This window comes from Chrysemys picta, chromosome 1 (genome assembly GCF_011386835.1).
Source record: "Chrysemys picta bellii isolate R12L10 chromosome 1, ASM1138683v2, whole genome shotgun sequence".
NCBI classification, from domain to species: domain Eukaryota; kingdom Metazoa; phylum Chordata; order Testudines; family Emydidae; genus Chrysemys; species Chrysemys picta.
In genome coordinates this window covers 147,237,673-147,261,124 of record NC_088791.1, presented here as the reverse complement: position 1 = coordinate 147,261,124, position 23,452 = coordinate 147,237,673, and the positions used below count along the sequence as shown (strand labels likewise).

At 47.6% G+C, this 23,452-nt stretch overlaps 1 protein-coding gene across 6 annotated transcripts in view; it reads right to left on the bottom strand.

The window, feature by feature from the left end:
• The window catches only part of SPAG17 (sperm associated antigen 17), a 278,678-nt gene that overhangs the window by 20,729 nt on the left and 234,497 nt on the right, over positions 1-23,452 (bottom strand). For 3 of the 6 annotated variants that reach the window (XR_010599017.1, XM_005292730.4, XM_042852129.2), the window contains 4 exons: positions 21,236-21,349; positions 6,743-6,788; positions 4,695-4,797; positions 4,173-4,226 (listed from right to left, as the gene is read on the bottom strand). Coding sequence is in view for 5 of the 6 variants with exons in the window: in XM_005292730.4 (XP_005292787.2) it covers positions 4,173-4,226; positions 4,695-4,797; positions 6,743-6,788; positions 21,236-21,349 (317 nt within the window). In the remaining variant the exon portion in view is untranslated. Of the gene's footprint in view, positions 1-4,172; positions 4,227-4,694; positions 4,798-6,742; positions 6,789-17,061; positions 17,629-19,050; positions 19,255-21,235; positions 21,350-23,452 lie in introns of those variants that run through there. The other 3 variants (XM_042852127.2, XM_065586174.1, XM_065586166.1) reach the window with 3 other exon arrangements.

Sequence of the window (23,452 nt, the reverse complement as noted above, 5' to 3'; positions counted from 1 at the left end):
CTGTGTATTCACATACACCAAGGGAATTCTCAAGTCTGGAGACTGACTGATCAGAGAAAGCAAGTAATCCAATGAGAAAAAGAGATGGGGAAGAACAGAATGAAAGGAGAAGATGGACCAAGGAAGAATGAGAGATTAAAAGACCTGACATCCAAAGACAGCATCTTCATCAGAGGCTGATCTACTTGAAGTATCTGATCAAAATATGTAGAGATTGCCAGGTGGCTGCTCTGTAGATCTCTTCAAAACATGCTCTAATTCTTCCTGCCCTAGATTTAGATGCAGTCCTTGGTGAACATGTGCTGAGACTTGAAGGTGTCTTTCCAGCTTTCAAATCAATAGATCTGACTCATCTGAAGATGATAAGGTGGGTTAGGTAATATTCTTTATAGGACCTCATCCAGTACACTAAATGCCCCAATAACAACTGAAATCAGACAGTCACTACACTCTCGAATGAATTCACACAGGAAAATGATCAAAGACAAAAAAAACCTATCGCTTGTGGGTGAACACTTTTCACAAAGTGATCACTCTGTATCTGACCTCTCAGTTCTCATCCTCAAAGGAAACCTGCCCAACACCTCCAAAAGACAAGCCCAGGAGCTTAAATTTGTAACTTTGCTAGATACTAAATCATGGATTGAATAGAGACATTGGATTTATGGCTTATTACAACAATCTATAACCCACCCAACCTCCCTTGTCTCCCTGCCCCCAAGCTTTTTTCCTTTCTCTGCTATGACTGGAGAGGTGTTAACAGGTCACTTCACCTTGAATGGTCCCTTGAAATATATGTTAACTACTGTGATGGGGCAAGGCCAGATGGCTACAGTAAAGTAGTGAGGAACAGGTATGTTAGCCCCAGGCTAAACAAATCCCTGGTACCATGGTAACCAAATGGCAGTTGCTCCAGGTTAATCAAGACACCTGGGGCCAATTAAGATCCTTCTAGAAGGCAGTGGAGATAGCTACATTGATTGGGACACCTGAAGCCAATCAAGGGCTGGCTGGAACTAGTTAAAAGCCTCCCAATTAGTCAGTGAGGCATGTGTGAAGGTCCTGTGGTGAGGATAAAGAAGGTGTTTGGAGGAGGCCATGGGGAAGTAGCCCAGGGAGTTGTAGCTGTCATGCAGCTGTTACATGAGGCACTATAAACAGCTGCAATCCACAGGGCCCTGGGCTGGAACCTGGAGTAGAGGGTGGGCCTGGGTTCCTCCCAACTCCTAATCAGACACAAGAGGAGTTGACCCAGACTGTGGGTTCCACCAGAGGGGAAGATCACTGAGGGGAACAAATCTGCCAATAAGCGCAGGACCCACCAAGGTAGAGGAGGAACTTTGCCACACTACACATGCTAAACAATCTGTTCCACTTTGTATTATGCTGAGTGTCACAGCTAATGTCTACACTGCAATTAGACACCTGTGTCTGGCTCACGCCAGCTGACTTGGGCTAAGGGGTTGTTTAATAGTGGTGTAGATGTTCAGGCTCAGGCTGCAGCCCAAGCTCTGGGACCCTCCCCCCTTACAGGGTCCTAGAGCCCAGGCTCCAGTCCGAGCCTGATTGTTTACACCACAATTAAACAGCCCCTTAGCCCAAGTCAGCTGGCACGGGCCAGACACAGGTTTTTAATTGCAGTGTAGACATACCCTCAGAATACATTTCCCACACCTGAAGAAAAGCTTTATATAAACCTGAAAGCTAGTTTCTTTCACCAATAGAAATTGGTCCAATAAAAGCTATTACCTCACCCACCTCGTCTCTCTAATATTCTGGGACTAACAAAATGGATAAAACACAGTATACAATCATCTGAAGATGGTCATTTTAGATGCTTTGAGGCCTTGCTCTTGCCAGAATAGAAGATGAAAATGACATTTGACTGCCTGAAGGGCTTTGTCCTACACAAGACAAAACTGATGGCTCTGCAGACATCCAGATAGAGCTATTTGAACCCATGAAGATGAGAAGGTTTAGCAGAATGCTGTCTTAATCATTGTTAAGCCAACACAGCTCTCATACATTTTGGGCATGATTTCCAGTCATTGAAACCAGCTTTATACCACTAAAAAGAACAGGAGTACTTGTGGCACCTTAGAGACTAACAAATTTATTAGAGCATAAGCTTTCGTGGACTACAGCCCACTTCTTTGCATGCATCTGAAGAAGTGGGCTGTAGTCCACGAAAGCTTATGCTCTAATAAATTTGTTAGTCTCTAAGGTGCCACAAGTACTCCTGTTCTTTTTGCGGATACAGACTAACACGGCTGCTACTCTGAAACCTGTCTTTATACCACTGTAATTTCATTGAGTCCAAGGGAGTTACTCCTCCTTATTGCAAATGAGTAGAAAATTAGGCATGAAACCCTGGCTACTTTGAAGCCAATGAGTTTTGTCATTGATTTTAAGGGAGTCAGAATTTCATCCCAGGTTTTTAGTGACAGATGCCATAATACATCCATTTTAAGCAGAGTTGATTTTAAGTAGATTTAGATTTTTATTGATAAATATTGGTAAACGTCAATTTCACTATATATACACAAACTGACAAAAATATTTCCATCAATAATAACTGAACTTTGCAGATAGGCAAAGTAAGAAAAATGCTGCTTGTGAATGTATTAGAGTTTATTTAAGGTTATTTACTTTGTATATTTTGACGTGATGCTGACAATCTGTGGTTTATCGGTTTATAAAGTTTTAACTTTTTGAAACTTAACATCTACTGTATTAGATACTTATTGTCTGATCCCCTATTGTCTGCTGCCCCCATAATTTCCTGCAACTGTGAAAATTTTGCTTGATAAATAAAAAAAATTGTTTATACCTCATAATTTTGCGTAACTGAGAAAATTTAAATCAATAAAAATTTAAAAAAATCCTAATAATAAACATTGATATGATCTGTTGAAATTATAAAAAAATAAAAACCGAATTCTACCAAGCCTAATTTTAAGTTACTTTTTACATAGTATGTAATGAGAGATAAGGTGTTGCCATCATGTGGCACTAAGGCAATCCAACTTCAATCTGGAATTAAAGCATTTTATGTTTTCAAACAAGTCAGTTACAAAGTCGAGAGCATTAGCTTAGCTCTGATGCCACGCAGGAGATCCTAGCTCAGTTACTATTTTCAGTCTTTCACAAAAACAAATTAGGAAAAGCATAAGTTTCTCATCACAAGATTATTTCATCCACACTGTATATTCTTCTGTACATCAAGACAAACACTGAACAGTTTAAATAGTAACCCTCAATGTTATTTATGTTCATTGTTGGGGCATGCATGTTCCTGTGAGAGAACCTTCACTTTTGTGTTTCCCATTCATACTTTAAGTTTTCATACTTGACATTAATTTAATGTAGATTTTTTTCATTATTTGGATTTGGACAGTCATTTTATACAACACCATAAAATACAGCACTCTGTCAGATTCATAAAAATCTTACTTTCTAGAATCTTGCAATTTCTGGATTTTTTATTTAGAAATTTAAGTGCAAGTGAAATAAGGGGGTTAGAATTAAAGCTGAGTTTCAGCTGAATTATAGTTCTCACTGCTGCTTAGCCTATTATACTTTCTCCTTCCATAGCACTTTTAATCTGAAGATCTTAATGTGCTTATCAACATTAATTAAAGATTTCTTACAACCCCTGTGTGAGGGAGATAAATATTTTCCAAATAGAAAAATGGAGGATAGGGAGATTTAGGGTCAAAATGTTCAAATTAGGCACCAAAGGGACCTGATTTTCATGGGAACTGAGCAGATGCTCATCACCTCTGAAATCAGGCCACCTCTGTTAAGTGTCTATCATGGGGATTTAAGAACCAGAATTTGAAAACACTGACCTAAATTACTTTCCTAACTGCTGTTGGAGCCAGGAATAGAAACTAGGTTTTCTGACTCCTAGCCCTTGTTCTAAATTGTCTGTAATAGACACTGCCCCCTCCATTCCTATGCTTTGATCTGTCATTTGCAAAAGTATCAGAAGTGCAGTCAAACTATTCATTCAGCATTTCTATTAGAGCTAATGCTCCAACAGCATTATTTTGCTACTGTATCACATTAAGGGCCCGATCCAAAACCCAATGAAAGCAGTAGGAGTCTTTCCATTGACTTCAGTGGGTCTTGGATCAGGCCCTAACTTTCAGTCCTAACAACACCATTACCTGGACTGCTCTAATTTTGTCTGCCAGTGAGATACCTGCGTTAATCTGTCCTTGCTGCATGAGGGGGAAAGGAGAAAAATAATGAAAATTAGATAAATAGCACAGTATTTTATAAGCATGAATGGTTCACAAAATAACTCATGAAAGGAAGTATTTCTCTTATTAAACCATGCTATGTTAATGTGTCTGATGACTTCTGACCTGGACTGATTACGAGCATAGTTTGCAACACGCATTGGTCAACCATGTTAGTAATTACATGTTGCTCTTTTATAGCACTGTGCATCTAAAAAACTCAATCTTCATAGCACTCTTGTGAGATAGGTAAGCGTTATTAACCCCATTTTACAGAAGGGGAAACTGAGGCAGAGACAAAATGTTCATAGGGAGAGTCAGACAGTGCTTGAACTCTTCCTTTCCCCTCCCATGCGCTAACCACTAAAGCATACTGTCTCTCATTTCTGCTTCTCACTATCCTTTGTATGATTTATGATAACAGCAGGTCTTATTGGATTGTTCTACCTGAAACTCTGCCAGTAGTCTTCAGTTTGCTTTGATACTGTCTTCCTTGGTGGACTTTGGAGCTGAGAATCCACAGCCTGCTCATATAACTCAACTATCTGAGCTGCAAGATAAGGGGAGGTTATTTCACTACTGATGTAAATTCAGTATTAAACACTGCGAAGTGTTCATTAATTAAGAATAGTTAAAAGAAGCAGCAAATATTTCTTTAATGCATCATCATGTCACCCAATTAAAAGTTGCTGTTTAAAAATGGTTCCTCTTAACTTATTTGATTCCTGTGAGTCAGATCTCCTTACTGTTACTCATACAAACAGTTTCCTCTGCATAGCATAGGAGATTGAGCTGGATTCTTTTCTGCCTCATGCATCATTGGAAAACTGTCAGCCAGGCCTGAATATAGAACTTTATCACTGGTTATGATGTAAGAAGCAGAAAGAGCTGATGGATTTCTTCATCCCAGGTTCAAGTTTAGAGTATCAGCAGTTAGGAAATTTATCTTTCCGGAGGTAGAGATCACTGATACAGAATAAACATGTATTCCTCCTGTTGATTTGTTTCTTTAAGGAACATATAAGCAAATATCTGTGAGCAGGAAAAGTTGCTGATGTTCAGCTAGTGTCTGACTGGTTAGCAATACTTCAGCCCCCCAAGGGATCTTCTTTAGTTTCACTATATTTAATGGCTGCTGTAAAACTGCCATAATCAAAATTCTTATGGAAGTAACTATTGTTTCAATATGTATTATGGAGAAAAGCCAATCATTCCACAGCTAAGACTGTGCTAACGTTTTTGTTTTTTTAGTGAAGTGTTTTTCTTTCCTGTAAATTCTATAAATGTACTATCTAGTTTAAGTTATACTTTTGAACTTTGGGTCCAAAGGAAATTTTTTATTGTAAAATTCAGGAGGATTTGACCATCTGTTTTGGAGAGAAGAGTTTTAAAAAAGCCATTGACTGGTTTGTTTTCAGAAGTCTCCAAGGGCTAGTTTTCCAAAGGGACTAGGCCTTGCAACACTGGTAGGTGCCCTAATGGCCAGTGGAATTCACAGCCCAAAGTTAGGCACTCAGGCACCCCATTCATTTTATGGGGAGAGTTAGACACCTACAAAAGAGATTCTCAGAAGCCAGCAAACTGAGCCGGGAGCCACTTAATCCAGCTAGGAGTGAAATGCAGAGGAAAGGGGCAACGTTTAAGGCCCAGATTCACAAAGGTGCTTAACCCGCACTGATCTAGGCCTTAGGTTCTTGACTCAAAGGCTGGAGAGAAGCACCTGGCTCTGCCTGAGATTGTCAGCTGTGAACCATCTCCTGGCATTAGGTGCCTAAGTCAGCTCAGCTTTCTTCTGGGGGAAAGAGACAGAGGTAGGGCACCACTCCTACCTGGGATGTAGGAGACTTAAGTTCAAGTCCCCACTTCAAATCAGGCAGGTTGGGAATTCAAATATGGGTCTCCCACATCTATTAGGCATAATGGAACATGCACAATAATCCACCCCCCAAAATTCCTGACCTGCTTGCAGATTTAATTTAATGGTGTCTAGTTTAGTTTAATTAGGCTTGAATAAAGACTGGGAGTGGGTGGGTCATTACACAAAGTAAAACTGTTTTCCCATGGCTAATTTCCCCCCGCCCCCACTGTTACTCACACCTTCTTGTCAACGGTTGGAAATGGGCCATCCTGATTATCACTAAACAAGTTTTTCTTCTGCTGATAATAGCTCACCTAATAGCTCACCTTAATTAATTACCCGCGTTACAGTTGGTATGGCAACACCCATTTTTCATGTTCTCTGTGTATATATATTTTCCTACTGTATCTTCCACTGCATGCATCTGATGAAGTGGGTTTTAGCCCATGAAAGCTTATGCTCAAATAAAGTTGTTAGTCTCTAAGGTGCCACAAGTACTCCTCATTCTTTTTAGAAGTAAAAAAGGGATCAAAAACCAGAGGAGACAGACTAATGTGCATAGCATTTAAAGGGATCACTTCACCAATGTTTAAAAATCATGGGAGCATTTCAAATACAGAGCTTTATTTGTTCATACCTCTAGTGTTGAGATCTTCAGATGATTTCTCCAAGTTAGGGAAAGACTGCAATGAAGACAGAATAATTATGGATATGTAACAAACAAGACCTTGCACAACAGTACCTACCCTTCGAGAGAGTTTTTATCCCCAAACAAGCATTCTGTCAATCTGAGGCTACAAATGGGGTCCCCTCAGCATGCCTGGAAATGTGAGCTAGGAAACAAAATATCTCTAAAGTACAGAGCAATGGGAGTCAAGGAACGGGGCGTATGCAGTAGACACAGCCACATGAAAATGAGATGGGACCTGTAGGGCCCTTGGCAATGTGCGCAAGAGAGTAGCAGATGAAATGTATACAAACTTGAGAGTCACTAATGGAGAGTGAATTTAATCTGATTCTCATGTGTGATGAGTTAATTCCTCAGAATACTTTGTTTCAGAATTTGTTAATGAGTTTGCAGTGTACAGAGAATTAAAAGTGATAGGACTGCATTTGCCTTATGGTCTGTTTCTGCTAGGTAAGGGTGGCTTTGCAGAGACAGAGGTGCATATATGTGTTGGTTGCACCATTTGACCTTGCAATGCACAGCATATCCATACTGAAAACCAGTCTGTGGCACTCCCTTCATTTGCAGTGTACTGTGGGACCTCCCATGGAATCTCCCTCACATTTTCCAGCACAGTTCTCCAAAGTAGATTATTAAAAAAATTAGAAAAGTATAATAGGACTCTAATCATATTCTGCAGTTTATGCATTAAATTACAACACAAGTCCCACCCCCTACCAACCCATTACTCCAAACTGGTATGTTAAGGCTGGGATCAGATAAGAATTTTTTTGCCTGAGACTTTCCACTTATGTTGGATTCTACTGAAAGTCCCAATTGTTTATTTCAATCTGTTTCTAATACGAGGGCCAGTTCTGCTTGAGTATTCATGCACATGCATATTGCAGTGCACTGCCTTTATGCTCCTTTTAGTGGCCAAAGCACCCCTCTCCCTCTCCTTAAAAAACAACAAGGAGTCCGGTGGCACCTTAAAGACTAACAGATTTATTTGGTCATAAGCTTTTGTGGGTAAAAAAACCGCACTTCTTCAGATGCATCTCCTCTCCTTGCCGATCTCTAGTCCTGGTGTCCTGGGATGTAGTATGATGATCATTACCACATCTAGATGGAGGTATGTCACTTCTTCGTTACACTGAATATTTCTAAGTTGTATTCTTTCATGTGATGCAGGCCAACACTTATGCTGATGTTCTATTTAGTGAAATCCCATTGGCTGCTGCAAAAATGTGAAGCCTTGAGCCCTATTTTTGATCTGAACTAACAGTTCCTTTCCATCTCTTGTGCCTTTCCCCACAGGCATAATTTTAGAAAAATTGTGGAGGAGTGGCACAGTTGTGTCAGCATACAGAACATGATATGTGATTATATTACATCTTGCAAAGTCTTGGGGGGAAGGGCAAAGCAAGGTTGGGGGAGGCAACTAGCTCCTTTGCCCCATAGTAAAGGACGTCCCTGTCTTTCCCCTAGGATTCTGAGATAAGCATGCTCTGAGCAGAATCTGGAGGAGCAGGTCGCTCTTGAATAGTTCCTCTGCCTCAGTCAATTCCCTATGTTCCCCACTGGAAAAACTGCACCAGTTGTACTCACAGTGCCTGCATATGATGTAAGCACCTCCAGGGCAATGGGGGAAGACAAGTGTCTGGAAAAGACGGTTACTCACCGTTGTAACTGTTGTTCTTCGAGATGTGTTGCTCATATCCATTCCAATTAGGTGTGCGCGCGCCGCGTGCACGATCGTCGGAGAATTTTCTACCCTAGCAACACCGGCGGGTCGGCTGTGGAGCCCCCTAGAGTGGCGCCTTCATGGCGCTGAATATATACCCCAGCCGACCCGGCGCCCCCTCAGTTCCTTCTTGCCGGCTACTCCGACAGTGGGGACGGGGGGCGGGTTTGGAATGGATATGAGCAACACATCTCGAAGAACAACAGTTACAACGGTGAGTAACCGTCTTTTCTTCTTCGAGTGCTTGCTCATATCGATTCCAATTAGGTGACTCCCAAGCCCAACTTAGGTGGTGGGGTCGGAGTGAGACATTGCTGTGTGCAAAACCGCTGATCCGAATGCAGCATCGTCCCTGGACTGCTGCACTAGTGCATAGTGAGCTGTAAACGTGTGGACTGATGACCAAACCGCCGCTCTACAAATGTCCTGGATCGGAACTTGCGCCAGGAAAGCAGTCGAGGAAGCTTGGGCCCTCGTGGAGTGAGCGGTGAGGTGCGGTGCTGAGACACCTGCCAGGTCATAGCAAGTCCGGATGCAAGACGTAATCCAGGAGGATAGGCGTTGTGAGGAGACCGGTAAGCCTTTCATTCGGTCGGCCACTGCAACGAAGAGTTGCGTCGTCTTTCTAAAGTGCCTTGTGCGGTCAATATAGAAAGCCAGGGCCCTGCGTACGTCTAGAGAATGCAAACGTTGATCCTGGCGAGTAGCATGTGGTTTAGGATGAAAGACCGGGAGAAATATATCCTGGTTGATATGAAATGGAGAAACCACCTTAGGGAGAAAGGCAGGATGTGGACGAAGCTGCACTTTATCCTTATGGAAAACTGTGTAAGGGGGCTCGGATGTAAGTGCCCTGAGTTCAGAAACGCGCCTTGCTGAGGTGATGGCTACGAGGAAGGCTGTCTTCCAGGATAGGTACAAAAGTGAACAGGTGGCCAGTGGCTCGAATGGAGGACCTGTGAGCTTGGAGAGAACCAGGTTGAGGTCCCACGTCGGAACGGGCTGACGTTGTTGTGGGTACATCCGGTCTAAGCCCTTGAGGAATCTAACGACCATCGGGTTAGAGAATACCGAGGACGCGAGTTCCCCTGGGTGAAAGGCTGATATAGCGGCCAGGTGAACTCTAATTGAAGATATCGCCAACTCCTGCTGTTTTAGGGAGAGGAGATATTCCAATATGAGAGGAATAGGTGCCTGTAACGGGGACGTGGCTCGTTGTTCGCACCAACAGGAGAACCGCTTCCACTTGGCCAAGTATATGGTCCGTGTTGAAGGCTTCCTACTGCTCAGCAGAATCTGTTGGACAGAGTGCGAGCATTGTTGCTCTGCCTGGGTGAACCATGGAGCAACCACGCCGTGAGGTGGAGCGATTGCAGGTCGGGGTGACGCAGCCGGCCGTGGTCCTGAGAGATGAGATCTGGACACAATGGGAGCGGGATCGGTGTCCGAACCGAGAGTTCCAACAGTGTGGTGTACCAATGTTGTCTCGGCCACGCTGGAGCGATCAGAATTACCTGTGCCTGGTCTCTGCGCAATTTGAGCAGTACCTTGTGGACCAGAGGAAACGGAGGGAAGGCATAAAACAGGTGGTCTTTCCAGGGAAGGAGAAATGCATCCGAGAGGGAGCCCGGAGCTCGACCTTGCAGGGAGCAGAACACGTGGCACTTCCTGTTGTCTCGAGATGCAAACAGGTCTATCTGGGGAAACCCCCACTTCTGGAAGACGGAATGTATGATGTCCGGACGGATAGACCACTCGTGCGTCTGAAAGGACCTGCTGAGTTGGTCCGCTAAAGTGTTCTGGACTCCAGGGAGGAACGATGCCGTGAGATGGATTGAGTGGGCGATGCAGAAGTCCCACAGGCGAATGGCCTCTTGGCATAGAATTGACGAACGTGCTCCTCCTTGCTTGTTGATGTAAAACATGGCCGTGGTGTTGTCGATGAGAACTAACACACAGCGGCCACGTAGGAGATTGAGAAATGCCTGGCACGCCAGGCGCACCGCTATCAGTTCCCGAACATTGATATGCAGGGCTAGCTGGGGTGCAGTCCACAGGCCCTGCGTATGGTGTTCGTTGAGATGGGCGCCCCAACCCAGAGATGAAGCGTCTGTGACCAGGTGCAGAGAGGGTTGTGGGGCGTGAAATGGCATCCCCTCGCAAACCACATTGTGATCTAGCCACCAGGTGAGGGAGGTCAGGACCGAGTTCGGGACCGTGACCACCATGTTCAGGCTGTCCCGATGTGGGCGGTATACCGATGACACCCAGGTCTGGAGTGGGCGAAGCCGAAGTCTGGCATGCCTGGTTACGTACGTGCAGGAAGCCATGTGACCCAGCAGGGTGAGGCACGACCTCACCGTGGTAGTTGGGAAGGCCCTGAGCCCTTGAATAAGGCTCGTGATGGTACAAAAGCGGTTGTCTGGCAGGATGGCTTGTGCACGTCTGGAGTCTAGGACTGTGCCGATGAATTCTATTCTCTGGGTAGGTTCTAAAATGGATTTGTCCTTGTTGAGTAGGATGCCCAACTCGTTGAATGTGTGCACTATTATGTGGACGTGAGCTCGAACTTGCTCTTTGGTGCGACCGCGTACCAGCCAGTCGTCTAGGTACGGGAACACCTGTATCCCTTGCTGACGAAGGTATGCTGCCACGACAGCCATACATTTCGTGAACACTCTTGGGGCCGAGGATAGGCCGAAGGGAAGGACTGCAAATTGATAGTGCACCTTGCTTACCACGAATCGCAGGAAGCGCCTGTGAGGCGGGTAAATTGCAATATGAAAGTATGCGTCTTTCATGTCGAGGGCGGCGAACCAGTCTCCAGGATCGAGGGAAGGGATAATGGCTCCTAAGGAGACCATGCGGAACTTCAACTTTACTATAAATTTGTTGAGTCCGTGCAAGTCCAAGATGGGTCTCAGACCCCCTTTGGACTTGGGGATCAGGAAGTAACGGGAATAAAATCCCCTGCCCCTTAACTCTACTGGAACCTCCTCTATGGCCCCCATAGCAAGGAGCGTGGAAACCTCCTGTATAAGAAGTTGCTCGTGAGAAGGGTCCCTGAAGAGGGACGGGGAAGGGGGGTGGGAGGGGGGGATAGAAGAAAACTGGATAGCGTATCCCCTCTCCACCGTGCGAAGGACCCAACGGTCCGAAGTTATAAGGGACCAAACACGGTGGAAATGGGAGAGGCGATCCCGAAAGGAGGGAGCTGGATCCTGGGAGATGACTGGGGCGCCGTCCTCGACCGCACCTTCAAAAGTTCTGCCTAGGGCCTGAAGGTGGCCTTGGTGGCCCCTGGTTCTGACCGGGTTGAGGGCCAGTCCACCTTCTCCTACCACCTCGCCCCCGCCTTCTGGCAGAGTCCTGTCTCTGACGAGGTGGAGGGGGGTAGAAACGTTGAGGCTGGGGCCTAAATGGTCTGCGCTGGGGACCCGCAACATGCATCCCCAGGGAGCGCATGATTGTTCTCGAGTCCTTGAGGCTCTGCAGACGAGAGTCCGTCTTGTCCGAGAACAATCCATGTCCCTCAAAGGGCAGATCCTGTAGGGTTTGTTGCAGCTCCGGAGGCAAACCCGAAACCTGGAGCCAGGAGATCCTCCGCATAGCGATACCTGAAGCCAGGGTTCTCGCAGCCGAGTCCGCTATGTCCAAGGAGGCCTGCAAGGAGGTCCGAGCCACCTTCTTACCCTCCTCTACCAAGGCCCCAAACTCCTCCCTGGAGTCTTGGGGAACCAATTCCTTGAACTTCCCCATAGAGTTCCAGGAGTTAAAGTTATAGCGGCTCAGGAGCGCCTGCTGGTTAGCCGCTCTAAGTTGCAGCCCTCCGGCTGAATAAACTTTACGGCCAAACAAATCGAGGCGCTTAGCCTCCTTCGATTTGGGCGCTGCGGCCTGTTGACCGTGGCGCTCCCTTGCATTCACTGATGACACCACCAGTGAACACGGCTGGGGATGGGTATACAAGTACTCATAGTCCTTTGAGGGGACAAAGTACTTTCTTTCCACCCCTCTGGCTGTGGGTGGGATAGAGGCAGGAGTTTGCCATATCGTAGTGGCGTTAGCCTGGATCGTGCGGATCAGGGGCAACGCCACTCTGGATGGGGCATCTGCCGAGAGGATATTTACAATGGGGTCCTGCACCTCCACTATCTCCTCCGCCTGTAGGTCCATATTACGGGCCACCCTACGTAAGAGGTCCTGATGGGCCCGAAGATCTATTGGGGGTGGACCTGTGCACGACGTGCCCGCCACTGCCTCATCCGGAGAGGAAGAGGAAGATGCCTCCGGTGGTAAGGGGTCCAAGGGAGGGTCCTGTTCTCCCTGTTCCTGGGACGGAGCATCACCTGCCCTTGGGTCCAGGACGTCAGGTGGTGCGGGCACGGAAGCCTCCATGCCCCCTGGAGGAGGGCGAGAGATGGTGGACTCTGGGGCCCTTCTATCAGAGTGACCCGAGCAAGAGGCTGAAGTTAGTGGAGTCCCTTGCGCCTGATGGTACGCCCACGGGGTCCAGAAAGACCAGTGAGATGGGCCATGAGCAGGGTCCTCTGCTACCTCCTGCCAGTGGCCTATATCTTGCTCCTCGGCTTGCCCCTGAGGAGGGTATGCCGATCTCGATATGTCCTCAGAGGAGCGAGACACCGATCTCGATGGCCATGGCGGTGCCGACTGCGCCGAGACGATTCCCGTGGGATACGGTGCCGTACGGTGCCGGTCTGGAGATGTTCTATCTCTACGCGGTGCCGGCGATCGGTGCCGAGATCGCGATCGGTGCCGATGACCGCGCCGGTGCCGGGAGTCGGACCTGGACGGCGACCTCGAGTAGGCCCGGTGCCGGGAGCGACCCCTCGACGTTGAGCGTCGATCGTAGCGGTGCCGAGAACTACATCTCGATGTTGACCGGTACCGACGATCATAGCGGTGCCGGGACGTAGAACGGTGCCACGACGATGATCTTAGCCGCGAGTACGACCGGTGCCGAGGTGATATCCGGCGCCGGGACTGCGAGCGGCGTGGGGACCTGCTTCGGGACCTGGAACGGTGCCGTGGTTCCAGTCCCTGCGATGGAGGGCGCATCAAGGCAGGTTTCCCCCTGGATTGGACTGGACGAGTCAACGGTGCCGACAGTGCCGGTGGTTGGGGCGGTGCCGGCTCCGTAAGAGCGATCAAATCTCTCGCCATCACGAAGGTCTCTGGGGTCGACGGGAGGCACTGTATCACCGCCGGTCTCGGTGGTGACCCTGTCTGCACCGGACTCAACGGCCTCGGAGCCGGAGTTGACGGTGCTGGAGGCACCTGTTTTTGGTGCTCCACAGGCGGATGCGGCTCTACCCCCGGCACCGGGGGAGCCGGCGTCTTCGGTACGGCAGTCCCCGTCTTATGGGATTTTTTATGTCCCGGTGATGATGAACGGCGCCGAGGCACTTGCTGTGAGTGCGGTGCCGACGGGGTCCGGTGCCGTGGAGGCTTGTCCAACGCCACACGCGCAGTCGGAATGGTCGGTGCCGCCGGGGCACTGCGCACCGAGGTGCTTGGTGCCGGGGCTTGACGCGCCGATGGAGCGTCCGGGCTAAGTGCCGCCTCCATAAGGAGTTGCCGAAGCCGAAAGTCCCGCTCCTTCTTGGTCCTCGGTCTGAAGGCCTTACAGATCTTGCACTTATCTGTCTGATGGGACTCCCCCAGGCACTTCAGACACGAGTCGTGCGGGTCACTCGTTGGCATAGGCTTAGCGCAGGACGCGCACTGCTTGAAGCCAGGAGCCTTGGGCATGAGCCCGGCCACACGCCGGGGGAAAAAGGGGGAGGCAACCCCCTTAATCCCCTTTAACTATACAACAACTATTAACAAAGTGAAATAAAACAACTATTTAACTATATACAACTAGAACTATAACTATAACTATCAATAAACGGAATGAGCTAGGGAGAGTGGAGAACAGCTACGCCGCGCTCCACAGTTCCAACGACCGTCAGGGGCGGTAAGAAGGAACTGAGGGGGCGCCGGGTCGGCTGGGGTATACATTCAGCGCCATGAAGGCGCCACTCTAGGGGGCTCCACAGCCGACCCGCCGGTGTTGCTAGGGTAGAAAATTCTCCGACGATCGTGCACGCGGCGCGCGCACACCTAATTGGAATCGATATGAGCAAGCATTCGAAGAAGAACACCACAATATGCTATGTTTGAGAGTTGAGATGTATTTGGCCGTGTGAGGAGTTTTACTTAGGCCTTGTCTACACTACGAGAGTAGTTCGATTTTACTTGCATCGAATTTTTGGAATCGATATTGCAAAGTTGAACGTGTGTGTTCACACTAAGGACAGTAATTCGACTTTGTGAGTCCACACTAACGGTGAAAGCGTCGACATTCGAAGCGGTGCACTGTGGTCAGCTATCCCACAGTTCCCGCAGTCCCCTCTGCCCATTGGAATTCTGGGTGTAGCCGCCAATGCCTTCTGGGTAACAAAATGTGTCGAGGGTACTTTTGGGTAACTGTCGTCATCCGTCCATCACTCCCGTCCTCCCTCCCTGAAAGCGCCGGCGGGAAATCAGTTCGCGCACTTTTCCAGTCATTGACAGCGCGGACGCCACAGCACTGCGAGCATGGAGCACGCTGCGACCATCGCTGCAGTTGTGGCCGCTCTCAACGCCTCGCAGCTTATCATACAGGTTTCCCTGAGGCAGATGCAGAAAAGTCAGGTGAGGAGGCTACGGCACCGCGGTGATGGCCTGAAGTCTGAGAGTAGCACAGACCTCTCAGAAAGCACGGGACCCAGCGCCGAGGACATCACGGTGGCAACGGGTCATGTTGATGCCGTGGAACGGCGATTCTGGGCACGGGAAACAAGCACTGAGTGGTGGGACCGCATAGTGCTGCAGGTCTGGGATGAATCCCAGTGGCTGCGAAACTTTCACATGCGGAAGGGAACTTTCATGGAACTTTGTGAGTTGCTGTCCCCTGCCCTGAAGCGCAATGACACCTGGTTGCGAGCTGCACTGACTGTCCAGAAGCGAGTGGCCATAGCCCTCTGGAAGCTTGCAACGCCAGACAGCTACCGGTCAGTCGTGAACCAGTTTGGGGTGGGCAAATCTACCGTGGGGGTTGTTGTGATGCAAGTAGCGAAGGCAATCGTTGATGTACTGCTGCCAAAGGTAGTGACCGTGGGAAACGTGGAGGCGATCATAGATGGCTTCGCAGCGATGGGATTCCCAAACTGCGGTGGGGCCATAGATGGAACTCACATCCCTATCCTGGCACTGGACCACCAGGCCAGCCAGTACATTAACCGAAAGGGCTACTTTTCCATGGTGCTGCAAGCACTGGTGGACCACAGGGGACGTTTTACCAACATCTACGTGGGATGGCCGGGCAAGGTTCATGACGCTCGTGTTTTCAGGAACTCTGGTCTGTTTAGACGGCTGCAGCAAGGTATTTACTTCCCGGACCACAAAATAACTGTTGGGGATGTGGAGATGCCTATAGTCATCCTCGGGGACCCAGCCTACCCGCTAATGCCCTGGCTCATGAAGCCCTATACTGGTGCCCTGGACAGTGAAAAAGAACTCTTCAACTACCGGCTGAGCAAGTGCAGAATGGTGGTGGAGTGTGCTTTTGGCCGTCTCAAGGGGAGATGGAGAAGCTTACTGACTCGCTGTGATCTCAGCGAAACCAATATCCCCATTGTTATAGCAGCTTGCTGTGTGCTCCACAATCTCTGTGAGAGCAAGGGGGAGACCTTTATGGCGGGGTGGGAGGTTGAGGAAAATAGCCTGGCTGCTGATTACGCACAGCCAGACAGCCGGGCGATTAGAAGAGACCAGCGGGAAGCGCTGTGCATCCGGGAGGCTTTGAAAGCAAAGTTCCTGAGTGAGCAGGGTAACCTGTGACTTTAAAGTTTGTGTACAGAGAAGCTGAACCTGCCCCCGTTTCTTTACCCAGTTAATGTTGACTATCCTATCCAGTTACATACCCCCTTCACCCCCCTTCCAACACACGTTTCGAAATAAAAATAGTTCTACTTTGTTAATGCACACCGTTTTCTTTAATACTGTTTTCGCGGGAATTTTTTAAAACTGGGACGCAGACTGTGGTGCGGAGCGGGTGTAGTGTAGTGACGCGAATGAAGCTTCTAAACTCAAGGATTGACAGGCTCCGCTGCGGTGGGATGGTTGTTTCAACGGAGCCTGTCACCCCTCCTGATCGGGACTGTGTGAATGGGGGGGCTATGTGACTTTGTGGCAGGGGGAGGACGGTTACAGATCCCCTGCTGCGTGGCTCTGTGATCCTGCATAAGGACCGCCGCTTAAGATCAGTAACTGCCCTCCCCCGCCACAAAGTCACAGAGCAACCCACCCCCCACCACATAACATGAAAACCACCTCCCAGACTAACCAGGGTAACTAGTCACTGCATCACTGCACTGTGTATGTGCCCTGCTGCTGTACCTGCCCCCGCCTATGCACCCTGCCAAAGGTGACTGTCCTGTCCAATTACCAACCCCCTTCCCCCTCCTCCTCCAAAAGAACATGATTGAAACAGTAGTTAACAGAAACGTATTTTTTATTATCAACTACACATGGAACTGGGAGGTGAAACTTGGAGGGGGGCTTGTGTCAGGCGGGAAGGAAAGAACTTTTCAAATTTTGGGGAATGAGAGCCTTCTGCTACTAGAGCTCTCTGCAGGGGTGGAGTGAGAGTTAGCACGGACTCTGCCACCTCTCCTTCTTTTCACTTTGGGTGAGGTGGGTATGGGACTTGGTGGCGGGGGAGGGCGGTTAGAGATGGACTGCAGCGGGGCTCTGTCCTCCTGCCTCCGTTCCTGCAGAACATCCACAAGGCGCCGGAGCGTGTCTGTTTGCTCCCTCAGTAGTCCAAGCAGCGTTTGAGTCGCCTGCTGGTCTTCCTGCCGCCACCTCTCCTCCCGATCCATGTTTGCTTGGTGCATTTGGGTCAAGTTCTCCCGCCACTGGGTCTGCTGTGCTGCCTGGGCTTGGGAACAGGCCATAAGCTCCGAGAACATGTCCTCCCGTGTCCTCTTCTTCCTACGCCTAATCCGCGCTAGCCTCTGGGAGTGTGATGCCAGGCTAGGTTGTGAGACAGTCGCAGATGGGGCTGTGGAAATGGGAAAAAGGGAGTGAATTCCTCAGAAAGATAAATGTAGTTGTGAACAAAGAACATAGTCTTTCTCTGTGAACAAGACCATGCACAGCACCTATCACATGCGCACTCAGCACAAGGTTGAATTCTCGGCCTTCGCATTCAGTGCCTGGGGTCTTGCACAGCACATTTGAGAAGCGGGGCAGCACAACGGAATTTCTGTTGCAGGCAGAGATGGTAAGCCGTAGACTTGTGGCAGTTTAAAACTTTTATATTACCACTGGCCTCATTTCACATTTAAAGCAATGTCAGTCCCTGCTGCCAGCAATCCGGCAAGCGGGAACTCTGCCCCTGTCCCACCCCCTCGCGGCTGTCCCCGGGAACGATCCCTTTCGGCTGCCCCTCTCCCGCCTCCACCGCGTGGCTGCAAACCAGCGGTTACAGTTCTGTAAAGGAACGGGCAAGCAGTCCCAACACTAACATTCCCCTACCTAATTCAAAGCAGGTCACCATGGGCGACATCACCCTGATGAGGATCTCTGAGAGCGAGAGAGAGAGAATGCTCCGGGAAAGCCTCCAAAGACCAGGGCCGTATGCCGCCCTGCTGTGCAGAGCAATGATTCCCGAGTACTTGATAGTCTCGTGGCGCGGCAACGTGTCGTACTTCAGAGGACCCAATAAGGCCGCTCTCCCCAGGAACCTCATGCAACGGCTTTCAAATTACCTCCAGGAGAGCTTCATCGAGATGTCCCAGGAGGATTACTGCTCTATCCCCGGACATATAGACCGCATTTTACTGTAGCTGCAGTAGCAGGGACTAAACAGTAGAGCGGCTTGGGCAGGACAATCACGGAAAACCGGACATTGCTAGATTTTTTTTCAAAACTTGCACTGCCCATGACTGAACCGTTAAGCGCCTAGGGCAAAGTAATCATGAACAACCCATTCTTTTAATTGTTAATATTCCTGTTCTGTTAAAAATAAATGTTTAGATGTTTACAACACTTACTGGCTGATCCTTCCCCAGATTCTGTGTCCGGGGTAACGGCTGGGGACGCTTGGTAGGGGATCTCTGTAAGGGTGATGAAGAGATCCTGGCTGTCGGGGAAATCAGCGTTGTGAGCGCTGCCGACTGCCTCGCCCTCCTCATCTCCTTCCTCATCTTCCCCGTCCCCTAACATGTCCGAGGAACCGGCCGTGGACACTATCCCATCCTCAGAGTCCACGGTCAGTGGTGGGGTAGTGGTGGCGGCCGCACCGAGGATGGAATGCAGTGCCTCGTAGAAACGGGATGTCTGGGGATGGGATCCGGAGCGTCCGTTTGCCTCTTTGGTCTTCTGGTAGCCTTGTCTCAGCTCCTTGATTTTCACGTGGCACTGCGTTGCATCCCGGCTGTATCCTCTCTCTGACATGTCTTTAGAGATCTTCTCATAGATCTTTGCATTCCGTTTCTTGGAGTGCAGCTCAGAAAGCACGGACTCATCGCCCCACACAGCGATGAGATCCAAGACTTCCCGATCAGTCCATGCTGGGGCCCTCTTTCTATTCACAGACTGCACGGCCATCACTGCTGGAGAGCTCTGCATCGTTGCCAGTGCTGCTGTGATCGCCACGATGTCCAGACAGGAAATGAGATTCAAACTGGCCAGACAGGAAAAGGAATTCAAATTCAAATTTTCCCGGGGCTTTTCCTGTGTGGCTGGTCAGAGCATCCGAGCTCGTACTGCTGTCCAGAGCATCAACAGAGTGGTGCACTGTGGGATATCTCCCAGAGCTATTAGCGTCGATTTCCATCCACACCTAGCCTAATTCGACATGGCCATGTCGAATTTAGCGCTACTCCCCTCGTCGGGGAGGAGTACAGAAGTCGAATTAAAGAGACCTCTATGTCGAACTAAATAGCATCGCAGTGTGGACGGGTGCAGGGTTAATTCGATGTAACGGCGCTAACTTCGACATAAACGCCTAGTGTAGACCAGGCCTTAGTTGTACTTATGTTCTGTGGGAGTTTGGGGATATGTCTGTGTCAACTTAGGAATTTCATTTTGGTTTTGAGATTGCCTGTTGTAATTTCTACCTCTTTTTTTTAATGTAATCTTTCATATGAGTATTTCTTTAGCAGGAACCTGGCACTAAAGCAGAGATTATGTTTTGGAAGCTATGACAGAGCAATGAAATGGCTATGAAAATTGAAAGGCTTTATCCCAGGGGTAGCAGACCCACTGACTTTGAAAGAACACTCTTCATAGAAACCTGTGTGTCTGGGAGAAGGGGGCTGGAATCCCCCAGTCTAAATACACAGCTGGGAGAACTGTAGTTTCTCTGCTTGACCACCTCACCCAGAGGTGACAGCGACTGCTTTGAAAGGCAGCTGCTTTTTCTAAGCTAAGGAAACAATTCCATTGCCAGAAACAGAAGACCCTGAAGGAGAGAGTAGAGGGGACTTTGCCTCCCCTCAAGGACTCGGACAAAACCCAGTATTCACAAGAGGTGGTGAGGACACAGAGGGATTGTGTTCAGTAGTTTGTTGTTTTCCACAGATCTCTCACTCTCTTGTGCTTTTTAAGAACAAAGTGTGTGTATAAGAAATTCCTTTCCTAAGCCTGCGTTTCCTTGCATTACTGCCTCACTGTTCCCAAAAAGGTTAACTACAAACCAGAGCTCCCACAGCCAGATAGCTTCTGGAAGAAATGTATCTAACCAATGGGGGTCAGGGGTGGACCAGGGAGGGGCTTGGGAAGGCTGAGCCACTGGTTCCAGGGTCCAAGCTGCAGGGTCCCATTGTTTAAGACCGGTGTCAGGCATAGAAGTCTGCATCTGGTAGTGCACCGGAGTTACCCAGAACTAAGGATAGTGACCAGTCACTACCCAGGCTCAGGGAGCTACGCAGCATATGGGAGTCAGTCATTGGATCCTATCACAACAGACAGTGTCAGCTCAGAGGGCAGGATTGGACCTCCTCTAGATTACAAACTATTCTGGGTGTGGCGCTCTCAATCTCTCCTGTTGAAACTACTCCACTTTATAAATATAAATAATGAAATATTCATTGGAGCAGGGTCCAGAAATATAACAGGCACCATCATCACAAGCAGCAGCCATTGCTGCTGTTTTGTGAGTCTAGCCCCAAATTTTTGTGTTCCGGCCAAAAGTATTTGGTGAATTCATGTCAAATTCACAAATAGTTTCAGCCCAACCAACCCTACATTTTTCATTTGAAAATTTTTGCCCAGCTTTGCTCAGGAATTCTATGCTCAAATGATATCAGATGTGGAAAACTAACAGTACTAACCAGCACTACTAACCAGCACCCCCTTGAAGTACAGAAAATTTCAAGACAATCTGAGTAAGCACGTGGATTTTAAGAGCGCTTAGAAGAGTCAACTTTTAAACAGAAAGTGCTGCTCAACCTGAACTATAGTAGAGCTGGTGTTCTGCTATATTACATCCTAAGATTTTGTTTGTTATTTTGTGAATGGATATGATGTATTTTAGAGGCACGGCAAGCACCTGGCATGGTTGCTGACAGAAGTGACAATGCCATATTGTTCCTGGTGTAAATAGAGCCTGAGTTTCATTAATTGGTATTGAAAAAAAACAATTCAAAATGAAGTTCTCTCACCATAACCAGTTTGAGGAGGTCAGCAGCATTACCCTTCTCTTCCTCTGTTCTTGGTTCTTTAATGGTCATCTCTTGCATCTCATCTTCCTGCTTCAGGATGTAATCTATGTATTCCTAGTGGAGCAGTGAATAAAGGATATGGGAGATGCAACTGTTTGTTTTACAGAAGTAAACATAATGGACATTCATATGGAGGAGAGTTTACTTACCAGTAAGTGAGGTATATATTGCCTCTGAGGATTCACACTGTCAGGGTCAAGAAACTATGGTGGAGCTCTATTTGTCAGATGAGTCTTTATGCTTACAAGCTCAGTTAGATGGAAAAGTAGGGACCATAGGTAGGGCTAGGCTCACATCCCTATCCAGATGGCAAGCTACATGCAAGGATTCATGAACAGGCATTCTTCCATACGTCTTTGAATTCCAAAGAAATGGGGAAGGAGAAGAGAAAGCTTGTGCCCTCTCCTCTAGCTCTTGGCTAGGTTCTGACCAAGTAAGTCTCTAGCTTAAAAATTCTTCTATAAGAAAAGAAGTTTTCTTCTAACGTAAGTAGTTTCAATCTACCTTCTCATGACTGACAATGGGGATCTACAGAGGCAACTTTCTAAGGAGAAATATTGTCTTTGCAATTGTACTTAGGATCATGTTCTCTGCTCTACTCCACAAATGCAGTTCTGTTATGTCTGTGAAGTCATGCAAAGAATTAGTGGCTATTAGTGGTATCAGTTCTGTCTGTCTTCATCTTTCTCTACTGATCATTGTAAGTCACTTATTCCTGGAATACCCAGAGAACTGGTATTTCATGGACAGAGTTACATTTCTGGTTAATATAATCATTACAAAGGTCTCTGGAATGCCCATAATTGCACTGCTTCTTTCTAGGGGTTCCTTCTTATTCTGAGGGCCATTTGCAGACCTAATTTATAATCTTTTAAATGCAGAGACCTAACCTGGGAATTTGGCATAAGAAGTTTAAAAATTTGCCCCCTTCTAAAAGACCAATATGTAAATCAGTATATGTATGTAATGCAAATGAGTAAAACTGAGTCCTGCTAGAATGATGTCTCAAATGTGTAAGAGATGTAAGTAGTCAGTGTATCTCTATTGCAACAAGACCTTTTTTCAAATATACTATAAAAATCAAGTGACTACATTAGGGTACTTCCTCTACACATAGCACATATTGCCATATCTCCAAACTTTCAAACCTACCAATGTGTAAACCAGTCACATAAAATGTGTGACAAATGATTGAAATGTGAATCACCTGTGTTTTGTTATGCATTGTACTATAATTGACAGATGATAATGTTTTTTAATTATACAATCTATTTTAAGGATGTTTTCACTGTGTAAATTAAATAAACTAATTATTTAAAAAAGAAAACTGAGAAACCAAAGTTTTAAACCCCTGATATATGGAGATATATCTATCTCATAGAACTGGAAGGGACCCTGAAAGGTCATTGAGTCCAGCCCCCTGCCTTCACTAGCAGGACCAAGTACTGATTTTGCCCCAGATCCCTAAGCAGCTCCCTCAAGGACTGCACTCACAACCCTGGGTTTAGCAGGCCAATGCTCAAACCACTGAGCTATCCCTCCCCCTAGGGTCAAAAGGGGGTTGATATGGGTCAACAGCAGGGTTTGAACCTTGGATTTTCAGATCTCCAGCTAAGAACACTAAGACTTGAAAGATAACTTACATCTTTTTATAGACCACTCACTTAAGAGGGATGTGACACATTTTGCCAGAGGGTTCCAGAACTATTTGATAGAGAGCAGTAGAATGATGAAGATCAGGAATTCTGGGTTCTATTTCTAGCTCTGGGGAGTGTGTGTGTGTGGGGGGGGAGTGTGATCTAGCGGTTTGAGTGGTGGTTACAGTCAGGAAGGCCAATCACATAGATTTGGCACATTAATTGTGACAGGGAGGATCATATTACATACCTGCATTCTATTCCCACCTCTACCTACAGTAATCCTCTGCTACCTCCCCAGTTAGCTTATTTATCAAATGAGTGGAATGAAGTGTGTAGAAATATAAAGAGCCGTCAGCAGAGGAGAGACTAGATCTCCTGATCGCCTAGCTTTCATTTCAGTGGACTTTCCCCTACGTTAAAGGGAATTTTAATAGGCAGCTCTCTCATATCTGTGGAGCATCACCTGATGCAGCTGAAATGCAGAATGCCCTTCCAAATCCGGTGCACTTGAGAGTTC